Genomic DNA, 12,772 nt, shown 5'->3' with positions numbered 1-12,772 from the left:
CGATATGACATTAATATGCATATGCATGGCATTATACATATTAATGATTCACAGAGTTATTCAGACTTACATGTCGAGTCCTTTACTCCATATTTCTCTCATTTCTATTATGTACTGATTTTATTCCTTACATACTCGGTACATTATTTGTACTGACATCCCTTTTGCTTGGGGACGCTGCGTTTTACGCCCGCAAGTCCCGATAGACAGGTCGAGAGTCCTCCAAGTAGACTATTAGCTCAGCGGAATGTGTTGGTGCACTCCATTTGCTCCGGAGTTGCTTGTTTGGTCAGAATGATTTAGACGCGTATTGTTTGGTATGGCGGGGCCCTGTCCCGACCTCTAAATTAAGTGTGTACTCTTAGAGGCTTGTAGACAGATGTCATGTATACGAATGCTTGTATGGCCTTACCGGCCTATGTTTTGAGTTTACAAATGATCATATTGTTCTTATAGGCCCGTATATCACATGTATAGTTTTTATATCAGGTTAGGTCGTCCTATATTGAGTATTCCCCTATGTTTATTCTGGTTAGCCAATGACGGCCCGTTTGGCCCACTTGCCAATGAAAGTACAATAAGAAAGATATGTTGTGTTGGTACTCGGTTAAGTAAGGTACCGGGTGCTCGTTGTGGCCCATAGGTTTGGGTCGTGACAAAAGTGGTATCAGAGCAATTCTATCCTATGGAGTCTACAAGTCGTGTCTAGTAGAGTCTTGTTTATGGTTGTGTTGTACACCACACTTATAAGCAGGAGGTTACATGACATTTAGGACTGAGACTCTTTCTCCTTACTCTAGACCGTGTGGTAGAGCTCACTTATAAGAATTTAAACTCCTAACTTCTATTCGTAATAAGACGATACCCACATCCAGAAAGAAAGTTGGTAAGAGATTGAATGCGGCTATGGAAGAGTTGAATCAGAGGAACTCGATTATTCATGATGCTTATAATGAGTAAATGTAAGGTCTTTAGTAGATCATGAGCGTACAAAAACGTGTAAGCCTTTTGATAAGGAGCCATAAAATAAGAATATCTATCTACCCCTATGGTGAAAGGCAATGAGAAATTCAGAAGATAGCTAAAAGTTTCAATCTACTGTAATATTTGATTAGTTTTCTCTTTTTATATTTTACTAAAAATTTAAATAGTACAATATTTTTTATTAAACTATAATTTTAAATTCATCAAAAATATAAAGAGATAAGACTTTTATTATTTTCATAAAATATCTACCAATTTTTTAGTAATTACTAATTTGTGTTATATATATATATATATTATTATTTTCATAAAATATCTACCAATTTTTTAGTAATTACTAATTTGTGTTATATATATATATATATATATATATAACACAAATTAGTAATTACTAAAAAATTGGTAGATATTTTATGAAAATAATAAAAGTCTTATCTCTTTATATTTTTGATGAATTTAAAATTATAGTTTAATAAAAAATATTATACTATTTAAATTTTTAGTAAAATATAAAAAGAGAAAGCTAATCAAATATTACAGTAGATTAGAATGTATGAAAAAGTGGGGATAAAGATAATTTTATGATATTTCTAGTTTGAATTAATTAATAAATAAAAGATAAATAATTAACACTCAAGAAGGTTATTGATAAAATAGATAATTGAAGAATTTTGAACAGTATAACATAAATTTTAAAAAAATTATATTTCAGAATAAGAAAATATATATCTTTGTTATATTAAAAGAGAAGTGTATCAAAATATTAAGTCAATTGATAAGTTAATAAAAGTTATACTCCATTAATAAATGTATAGTACTAAGTACCTCCTAATTTTATAATAAAGAAAAATAAGAAACAAAAATGTTATATGATGACTATATAATTTGTTTTTCTTTAATTTCATATAGTTTAGTTAATGATATACTTATTATATTGAGAAGTAAAATGCCAGTTAAAATTCTTTTAACACAACACAATGTAATATACTAAAAAGATAAATTATAATTTAAAATAATTATTATTTTTTAATATTGACCGCCTCGGCGTATTATAATACAAAGTGTACTAGTTTAAAGAAGTTAAAAAAAAAGCTTTTTTTAAAAACTTAAGTTTATTTTACGCAAATGCCCGAAATTGCTTTCTCTTTCTGCATTTAGTCCCAGAGACACCTTTCCTCTCAGTTCTCGAAAACTCTCCCCTCATATTTCCAAATTCAAATTGACGATTTATATTCCTGAATCGATCAACCACTCTCTTGGCCTCACTATTTCAACGATAACAATTAAAGCTTCAAGCCTCCAGAGAATCGCTCATTCTCCTTTGAATATCTTTCTCTACAATGCAGCGCCCTAGGTTTTTGTAATCTTCTTTTCCAATATTATAGAGATGAGTGATATAGGCGGGGGACTTGACCCTTCTGGTACTACAGAAGCATCAAAAAGTAGTGGTTTTGATGCAAATCGAATTGCTGAAGTGAAATCTTGGCTTACTTCCCAATTTGACGCTGTGGGTAAAGATGTCCCTGATTTTGAGTATACTCCTAGAAGTATCGCTGAATTACACAAGATTGCCACTCTATCACAAGCCAAAACTCAAGCTGCAGTTATTGTTGCCAATGATTACCGTCAAAAGGCAGCTGAGTACAGGTCCCAAGGTCATATTTTCAGTTTAATGTTTTCCTAATAGATGATTTCCTAGAAATAAGTGGTTTTCTTTCTTATTTTTTGGTGTTTGGTAAGTAAGCAGAAAATGTTATCCTAAGAGCATTTATATATAAACTATGCGACCCTATGGAGAGTTGGGGGATGGGTTGGAGGGGTGGGTTTGGGAGTTGTTGGGTGTGCGGGCGAAGAGGGGTTCAAGGGGTGAGGGAGGTGGAGGTTGGGCGAGGTGGTGGGAGGATTGAAACTATCCATTTGAGAGTTACAGACTTATGGCAAATGTTTTCCCTTCTCTTGCTAGGGAAGTCATTATCCTAAAATTTAGAGGAAAATGTGTTCATAATTAGAATATTTTTCCAAACATTTAAGCCAACCAAACACGGAAATTTTGAAAAATATTTTCCTCCATACCAAACACACCCTTGGTTGAAAATTGAGGTTCTTATCCGAGTGAGCTGATTGTGTGTTTGTGATTGCAGCTGCAAGGATGAGAGAGATACTGGAGAGTGTGGGATTGGCTCAAGAGAGTTTACCTTCTAATGTGGTTTCATCTGCACATGTTCTTGCAAAGGTTGCAAATTTGTTGGATATTCGAGATACTGAATTAAGTAGGTCGGTCACATTTTTTCCCTAATTAATTTTTTAAATTCTTGCTTTTAATTTTGTTTGTACTGACTAGACAAAAACATTGTAGTTTTCTTGTTGCGGTGGCAGATCTTTCTTTACGGAAAACAGCAGTAGAAGAGAAGAGAGCTAAAGTGCAGCAGGAATCAAAAGTCCTTCTTGAATACACTCGGAAAGCAATAGCAAGATTGACTTATTTGAAAAGGTGAATTTTTAGTCATGTCTCTCTTGCTCGTCATGAAATAACTCCTGCTGAATGTGGTAGTAGTTTTGTTCATGGCACTATGTTCGTTTGTTATGTTGTTTCAAGAAATAAATACTTCCCGTGGCATAAAGAAATTCTGAGCCTTTCAGTTAAGCAATGTTGTCCTTTCTTCTCTTAACTGTCTGTGTTTTAGCAGAACACTTTCACAGCTTGAAGATGATATTGCTCCTTGCCAAGCACAAATGGAAAACTGGAAAACAAACTTGGCAATTATGGAGTCGAAAGAGCGGCAGTATTTGCAAGAATATGGTTATTACAAGGTAAGCTTATTTTTGTCTTGAATATTATTGCTGTGAATTTGAGGACTTCATTTTCTGTTCCAAGTTAAAGGACAAGGTGGTGTTATAAAATTTAGTATATATTGAGCTGTTATGAGGACATCTTCTTTTGAAGTAGTATATCCTGCAATCTTGTGGTTCTAGGGCTTAAAGTTTCTTGGTTTTCATGGCACATACTTTTAAACATTTGCTAGTGTCGGTGGAATTTATACATGTGCGTGTGTATGAATTTCACATCTCTTAAGTTATATATACTTTGTGAAGAAGTTTGATGCAAATTTTTCTCTAAATAGAAAAGATTCAATATCCTCAAGATGATAGTCTGCACCATTTTGACTTATGAGTGAGTCTGTCTTATTTTATTTCTATTCTTCTGTGCCAACAGAGATAAGAGATTTTTTGGCACTATTTTCTGATGATGACAAAATCGTCCTGCGCTGTTTCTCTTCAATTCTCCTGCTAAATGGAGGTTCTTGGCTAGGTTAAAGCCTTGAGTTGGCTGCATGTGGGGATTGGTGAAAGGCCTATAGGGCTGTGCTATCTGTAACTTGAAATCTAACCCCCCGTTTCTCCCCAGTGTTGGACAAATGTGAGTGAAAAAGCAGTGTTTGGAAAAGCGATCGCTTTGTCTCTTTAAGTGCAAAGCAACGCGAAGCGACAAGACATCGCTTTTCCCATAGAGTGGCAACTCGACCGTGTGAAGCGCACACTTCAATGGACAAATCGACAAAGCGACAGAAGTGATAAAGCGATCGCTTCTGTTAAAAAATCACAGCTGGGCCCTTTTTAATTTTTTTTTTGGGTCTGTTTGTAAATTATACAAAACAGACCCCTAAGCTCGCTTTTGTAATTGCTCGACAAAATAGAGACCCCTTCTCTCTTATTCATCGACAAAACTAGGGTTTCCAGGTAATTATTCTTCTTCTCCTTTCTTCTTCTTGTTCCCGTCCAGTGTCTGCTCTTTTTTTTCTTTCTTTTTCCTTCTTTCTTCCTTCTTCTTCTTCTTCTCTTCACTTTTTCTCGTCCAGCGTCTGCACAGCTAGGGCAGGCACTGTTTTCTCCCCCCCCCTCCCTTTATTCTTCTTAATTGTAATATGTATTTTAGTTTATAAAATTACTTATTATATATATGTGTTATATTTTTCAGTTTATTTGATTTTTTAATGTGTATTTCAGTTTATAAAATTAGCTATTTTATATATGTTATATTTTCAGTTTATTTGATTAATTTTATATGTATTTCAGTTTTAGAAAATTAATTATTATATATATATATGTTATATTTTAATTTATTTGATTTTCTTAATGTGTATTTCAGTTTATAAAATTACTTATTATATATATGTGTTATATTTTTCAGTTTATTAATTATTATTATTATATATATATATGTTATATTTTAGTTTATTTGATTTTTTTAATGTGTATTTCAGTTTATAAATTAATTATTATATACATTTTAAGAATTGCGCTTCACTTCAATGAAGCGTGCGCTTTGCTTTTGAAGCGAGGCGAGCCCCTGTCGCTTTTTTGCGCGTCGCGCTCTCAAAAACACTGAAAAAGTAGTTGAGTCATTGAAAGTTGTTGCGGACCTTATAGGAGAAAGAAAAAGGACTTTACACATGGAATGGAAGAGCGGAAGTTATATGAAACTTGGTTAGATGGTCAATGGGAAGTTGGAAGTCATGTGGGAAAGAATAGAGCTAATGCTACTAGTGTTGTATATTTTTCTGTCCGAATTTATATTGGGGCACTTGTTTAAGATCTTAATATCATGCAACTATCTAGTAGATTGGAGGGTAATAGCATCACAATGTGCAGGTTAGGAAATTTTGCAAGTCATTCAGGTTCTTAAAAACATTTGGTTGTTATGTAGTAACACTTGGTTTTTTATCCCTCTGTTTTGAAGATATTCTTTGATTTTCTCTAAGCCTTGGTGGATAGAGTTACCTTGTACCTATGCTGGTGGGAGATAACAGGTGTCCGGTGAATTAGTCGAGGTGTGCACAAGCTGGCTCAGACTCCACAATTATAAAAGAAAAAGAACAGTCTACTGTCAAACCTTATCATGCTACTTGCTTCATACCTACATCCACACACTTCCCACACCCACCATGGATAGAAGACCCAAAGTACTAAATTTGGTGTGTGCATGGTTTTTTTTAGATGTTGTCTTTAAGGTTGGACTATAGCTCATGTCCGAAATACAGCTGCCTCTTTTTTTGGGGCTTTGAAACGGGTGCCTATCATTTAGTTGTATATAAGGGATATAAGAGGAAATGGAGATAGCACTACAGAAACATGGTGAGAACACGTAATCCAAAAACTCTGCAGAGTCTAATTACAGATGATAAACGGTTCTAGGTCTTGTAAACAAAATTTTTGCAGATAGAAAGAATTACAAAATGCAACTGCAGCTCGTAAACTAAGTCCCTAAATAGGGATTACGACAGAGCACTGGATAATGTGTGCACATTGGGATAATTACGATGAGTCAGGAGCACTTGTAGAACCAGATGAATTGCTTAATGGGCTCAAATTATTGTTCCGTGGAGCAGCAATGTTCATCTTTCATCTTCTGTCACAAGAGAACTTCTGCTGTGAAACATAATTTATTTGATGCTCTGCCCATCGACAGGAGCGGGTCCTTTTGGCTTAACAAGCTAGAAACTTGATTGATCTGAATTTATACCGGGCACTTGATCATAATTTTGTACTCATGTATACCTGAAACTGTGAAGTGGATGTTAAAAGGTCTTTGGATGCAGGCAGTGCTTAATCGTGTTGGTTACACGCCAGAGATTAGTCATGGGGTATTGGTTGAGATGGCAGAGCATAAGAAGGACTTGGAGAAGAAGACAAAACCAATTCTTGATACTCTGAGAAGCTACCAAGACTTGCCTCCTGTAATTATTCTAAACATGACATGAATTCCATTATTCTTCTCAACTAGATTATGCTCTTGACTTTGAGACATCCATCTGCAGGATAAAGCCTTGGCAGCGTTGGCAATTGAGGACAAGAAAAGGCAGTATGCTGCTGCTGAGAAGTATCTTGAAGATGTGTTGCAGTCAGCTCTTGCCTCGTCAGAGTGACGTAGAATTGCTTTTCTGCAAACATTTCATTTTTCCTTCACTTGGGGTTTTAGTGCCTTACATATTAAACGTTTGGGTAATTGAGATTGTGATTAATTCTCTTTTAACGCTTGTGCTATGTTGACCTTTCTGTATGTCCCTGACAGTGTATTCTCAAGACTAAGAAACTCTTAAAATTGACTCATAATGATTTGTGTAATTTGAATAGAAAAGAAGCTTGCAAAGCTTATATCCTTGGCAGAGAGATACTGTTCTTATTTTCCCCTCCATTTTCATTTTCATTTGTGTGTGTGTGTGTGTGTATCTCTTGTTTTCTTTTATATATCACAAACTTGCCTTAAAAGTGAATATCAGTTTCAAAGGAGACGAAGTTGTATACTACTTATGTAATTGGTTCTTATTAACTTATCAGAAAAAGAAGGTAATTGGTTCTTATTATAAAGACAGGAACAGTAAAGGGATACTGCATCTTGTTATTCTACTGATTTCTCAGTTGATATGAATGAAAGGAATTGATATATCATTTTGTCTCAGTCCAAGAAAACAAAACGAAAGTTACCTAATCAGAGAAATTCTGGTTAACATTTGATTGTCGCATATCCAACGATGAAATGGTTAGGACGCAACAAACAGAAATAATGTTAAATTAAGGCATTCCCCATTCATTTCTCGATTTAAAGTAAGAATAATAATGAGTAACATCTAGGATTGACTCTTGAGTTTATAATTTCGATTTAAAGTAAGAATAATAATGAGCAAAATCAAGGTTTGACTCTTGAGTTTATAGTTTCAGCATCAAATTATCCTGTCCTAACAACTAAATCCTTCCTCCCCTCCTTCACCACCACTTCCACCAAAGCTATATAATATCTTTGAAAAATGGGAGAAGAACAAGGAATAGAGCAAGTACAAATTCAAGAATTTGTAATGGTAGAAGAAGAAAAAGATTATCTTATAGAATCTCCAATAAATCTTTATTATCTGGACTGTTATTTCAACCTCCATCCTAGCTCTCCTTACTTTATATTGCTTTGGAATTTGGTGTGGCCTTAATATTTTCTGAATAATTGACTTTTAACTGTCTGAAACTTGGATTGCCTGCCGACTTATGTAAAAGCTTAATCTATTAGAGATATCACACTTTTATTTACTTAATTATGTTAACATTGAACTGATACCATATTGAAATGTATGACTAACCTTATTAGAAATATAAGCTTTTAGAGAAAATGCACTTTTATTTACTTAATTTTGTCTACGCAAATGTAATAAAAGGTGGAATATTTCTCATATCTGTCAAGAGGATAGACTGAAATACTGAATTATGAGATATTTCTACATATACCAGGATTGATGGTTAACGGGCATTAATATGGAAATTTTATGCATCTTTTTATTACATCTATATTTTTAATGTTTGAGAGGCAAATTCAGGCAAGGACATGATCTCAGTAAGGATATGCAAAACAATGATATGGGGACACAAACCTATGCCACACTTGAAAATAGAAAGTTTGCATTAAAAGCTGTGAAAAATGGTGCGTTTGATGCCTCAATAATGTCAGGCAATATACTATCACAATCTGTAGTTATGGAAATTGACCCCAAACATAGCATTTTGGCCTACTAGTAGTGGAATTGCATAATAATATATATCTCATCAACGTAACCTTTTTGTCAATTGCTTTTTGTTTTTCCTTTAAAACTTAAAAGGGTCGGTATTTACCTTTTCTGTTATAACCTCTAGTTTTCAAGTCCGAAACATTGTACGGCTATTAGGACGAGTTCTTGATGTATTCTTACTCTATTGCTGCGCGCTACAGATGATGGATGCATTGGGCTTCCTGGACGTGTCTTTAAGACAAAATTGCCAGAGTTTCTTAACTAATCAAACTAAGTATTACCGAGGTCTTGCTGTGAACTACAACATGCTTTTATATATATATGGATGTTTTATTATGTTTACTGTCATTCCAGTCAAATATATGATAAAATCTACGTACTGATATGAGGCTACTACTGTAAATCTGAAGATTAAACAAAATCAGGATTAATGCTTTGATCTAGTGGCAAGTTTAGCCAATTATTACCAAAAAACCAATTAAGGATTTAGTACAAAACATTTTTATAGGAATTGGGTCAAAAAACAGTGTGCCCATGCAGCAAGGGCCAGAATTTGATATTGCATTACTTAAAGCAAGGTTGAGAACACATCTACTCCTACTTCGTGGGTAGGGCACTAGATCCTATGTCTGGTTTTGGTTCAAACTCTTCAACCAACTTGAAGAAAATTATCAATCGTGACTTGCCATTACAGCTGATAGAGTTTGTAACTGAAATGCCAAATGATAAATTGAGTAAACGAGTTCCTGGCACAGACCCCCAAAATATGAGCAAGTGCTGTTCCAAGAAGTCCACCTGTTTCTGCTTTGCAAAATGGAGAAACTGCAACAATGATATGGACCTGGGGAATACATCAACTTAGTTTTCATCACACAGTTTGCACAACTGGAAAATAAGGTTGAAGATTGGAACTTCTCGTATTCAGTACCAGGATACAGATCACGATTGGATACTCCTAGCTTGTAATGATGATATAGAAATATGGAGGTAATAAATTAATCATAATGTTGATACAAGCCATAAACTTGTAAAGTTTAACTGAAGGTATGTATGTGAACTGTGATTGTGTCCAAAATACAAGTCTTTTCCTTTTGGGGGAGTTGTAATAGCAACTCTTATCTGAGATTACTCATACTGATATGGTAATTCAGTAATATCGACTTCTTTTTCGTCTTGAGTCACCTAAGTTCAATTTTTTTTTTTTTTTTTTTTAGCATGTTAAGTGAAAGAATAATTCTGCGATTTTTATTTGGTGTAATTGATTTATATAGACAGAGGGAACACGCATACACAGGTGCTGTAACACACTGTTAGCTTTTACTCTTTACTTCCAGAATATTCTTTTAATATGTTGAGTTATATTCTTTCAAAATATTACTGAATGATTTCGGGTGCTACTCATTTTCTTAACATATTTTAGTTTTCTTAGTGAAACTGCACTTCATATTTAGGTGCAGCCATGTTCTCATAAACAAAGTACTTTATTCTTCATTAAACCAAGAAATATATGTGCTGCGTCAATATAAAGACCCTAAAAACATATTTGGTTTACATGATAAAGTGTCACATAGGAGTACATATATATTGCATCATTAGTTAGTTGAATAAACCAACACCAGTTGACTCCTTTAGATTAGTTATATTCCAAACGTTTAGTCAAAACAAGCTTCACATAGCCAGCAGCAGCATAGTGCAAAGAGGCTGCACAAAACAAAGGCAAGATTAGTTAAGTTCAGGATATTATAGAAATTGTTAAGATAATTCTGTAGACTTGATTTTCTTAGCAGATAACTATATCTCTGCCTGTTAAAATCATATTTAATTTGCAGAAATTTTGATGACTTAACAAACTTACCATCCTTCCAGGAACCCTCTTTCTCCTCTTGGCCGGCCCTTCATCTTCTTCTTGTTCTTATTTGGAGTAAATTCGGCGGGATAGCCTTTAATCAAAAACAAAAAAAGAAGTGAGTCTAGCATGAGCATAGGCGAATACAGAATTCAAAATCAGTTTGTAATGAGTATGATATTATTATCATATTATGTATATATGTTTTAAATGTTATTTTTACGTGTTTTATAGTTCGAGTTGAAAGTAATGGATTCAACTGAACCACTGAACCGTCTTAGATCTGCCTCTATATGGGGAGGGGTTGTGGGGGAAGAAATACATACCTGGAGGATGTTGGTTTACTTGGTTTTCTTGCTTTTGCATCTTGAAAGATGAAAAACAAAGGCCAAGAAAAGATAAAAATGTGGGACAAAAGTGTATATGTTAAGTTACAATCAATTGATTGGATGCAATGTGCACTTGTTTCTATTTGCAAATACTACCATCTATTTATACAATTTCAGTTGTATGGACAAGAAGCAAAAGGGAAGTTCTCCTTAAGACTTGTCTAGATGTTCTGTTTTCTTGACAATCCATAGGGTAAATAGAATGTTAATTTACCCACATAAATGTGTTTTTCAAGAATAAGCGAATCGAATTTGTTGTTTAATCGTGTGGGAATGGCGTCATTTCTTTGGAGAATATTTATTACGCATAAAGAAGCCCAAATGGTTAAAATGGAAAAAAGGGAAAAAGAATGAAAATAAAGTGGGTATGAACTGAACTATGAAGCTGGTGTTTTGTGCTGAAATATTGATTTGTTGGAAATACTTTCCTCTTAAGTAAACTAGAAAAGGCTGTGAAGAATGAATATATTCTCTAACTTTATATGTTCTTTATTAGTGAAAGTTTGAAACGTCCAAAGTTTTGAAATCTATTAAGAAGAAAGACATCTGTAAGTTTTCTGTGCAAAACTGTATAGTAAAAGATATTTGTCACTATAGCTTGTTTGACCATGCTTTTTCTTGGCCAAACAAATTTTTTCCGAAAGTTAAGGTGTTTGGTCAAACTTTTAGAAAGAAAAAATTACTTTTGAGTAGAAGCAGAATAGTTTTTAAGAAATAGAAAAAAATAGCTTATCCCCAAAATTACTTTTTCTTAAAAGCACTTTTGTGAGAAGTAAAAAAAAAAAAGCTTATCCCCAAAATTACTTTTTCTTAAAAGCAGTTTTGAGAAAAATACGGCACATTTTAAAAGTTTGACCAAACACTAATTGTTGCTTAAAAGTGTTAGGTGTTTGCCTAGATTTTCTTCTCATAATTGGTTTTCATATCTCATGAAGGAAAAGACAACATATTTACCATAATTGGGTTTTTCTTTTCCTAGAAGGAAAATATAATTCTTCCATATTTGGCTAGTCCCTTTTCTTGTAGTAAAAAGTTAGGACTTCTATAAATTGAGGATCATTCCTTCTCATTCAGTAGCATCCACAATGTTGCCATAAGGGGTTTGACAATCGTGTTTAGGGGGAGAACTTTACGGGACAAGTGTTAGTGTGTCACTTGTGTTTGCCTCTTCATGAGGTTGTTCTCTCGATATTTTATACTCTCTTTTATTATAATGGAGTGCTCATCTCCACCGTGGATGTAGGTCAGTTGACCGAACCACGCTATATGTTTGTATCTCTTTTGGTATATTTCTCTTTGTTGTTGGATTTATTATCGCTCAAGGTATGCTTTGCTAGCTTCCATATGACACCTAATTTTCTGGGGTCCTAACAAATGGTATCAGAGCGAGGTTCAAGACAGGTTCATCTTGGCGGGTTCAGTTCTATTCATAACCTATTTGACGATTATCGTGATTTTTGTATGAGAAATTTGACCGGTGTGCTACGCACGTTGAGACGAACTTTGTGGTGGAGATTTGGAGATGTGATATGTTGAAGGCTATATGAAGAAGGTCGATCAAGTTTATTTTGTCAGAAAATTCAGGCCAAGGGGGAGAATTGTTAGGTGTTTGTCCAGATTTTCTTCTCAAAATTGGTTTTTCTATCTCATGAAGAAAATGATAACATATTTGCTATAATTGGGGTTTTCTATTCTTAGAAGGAAAATATAATTCTTTCATATTTGGCTAGTCCCTTTTATTATAGTAAAAATTTTGGACTTCTATAAATTGAGGATCATTTCTTCTCATTCAGTAGCATCCACAATGTAGCCATAAGGGGCTTGAGAGCCGTATTTAGGGGGAGAACTTTACGGGACAAATGTTAGTGTGTTACTTGTGTTTGTCTCTTCGTGAGGTTGTTGTCTCGATATTTTGTACTCTCTTTTATAATAGTGGATTACTCTTCTCCGCCGTGGATGTAGGTCAGTTGACCGAACCACGTTATATGTTTGTGTCTCTTTTTGTA

The 12,772-nt window shown here is 34.1% G+C and overlaps 1 protein-coding gene and 1 long non-coding RNA gene across 2 annotated transcripts; one reads left to right on the top strand and one right to left on the bottom strand.

Moving 5' to 3' along the window:
- Nucleotides 1–2,071: 2,071 nt before the first annotated feature.
- Nucleotides 2,072–7,152, top strand: LOC104230394 (AUGMIN subunit 1). The gene is made up of 6 exons (XM_009783189.2): nt 2,072–2,639; nt 3,126–3,258; nt 3,341–3,475; nt 3,672–3,795; nt 6,582–6,719; nt 6,801–7,152. The coding sequence occupies exons 1-6, from the start codon at nt 2,372–2,374 to the stop codon at nt 6,906–6,908; spliced, it is 906 nt and encodes a 301-aa protein (XP_009781491.1). The 5' UTR covers nt 2,072–2,371; the 3' UTR covers nt 6,909–7,152.
- A 2,847-nt stretch (nt 7,153–9,999) lies between these two features.
- LOC104230395 (uncharacterized) lies at nt 10,000–10,840 on the bottom strand. Its single transcript, XR_711860.2, has 3 exons — nt 10,704–10,840; nt 10,387–10,471; nt 10,000–10,232 (listed from the first exon to the last, which is right to left on the bottom strand). It is a non-coding gene; the product is annotated as an uncharacterized lncRNA (long non-coding RNA).
- Between the last annotated feature and the right edge of the window lie 1,932 nt (nt 10,841–12,772).

Source organism: Nicotiana sylvestris, chromosome 12, assembly GCF_000393655.2.
Source record: "Nicotiana sylvestris chromosome 12, ASM39365v2, whole genome shotgun sequence".
In the NCBI taxonomy this organism is placed as follows: Eukaryota; Viridiplantae; Streptophyta; class Magnoliopsida; order Solanales; family Solanaceae; genus Nicotiana; species Nicotiana sylvestris.
This window is presented reverse-complemented; position numbering and strand designations above follow the sequence as displayed.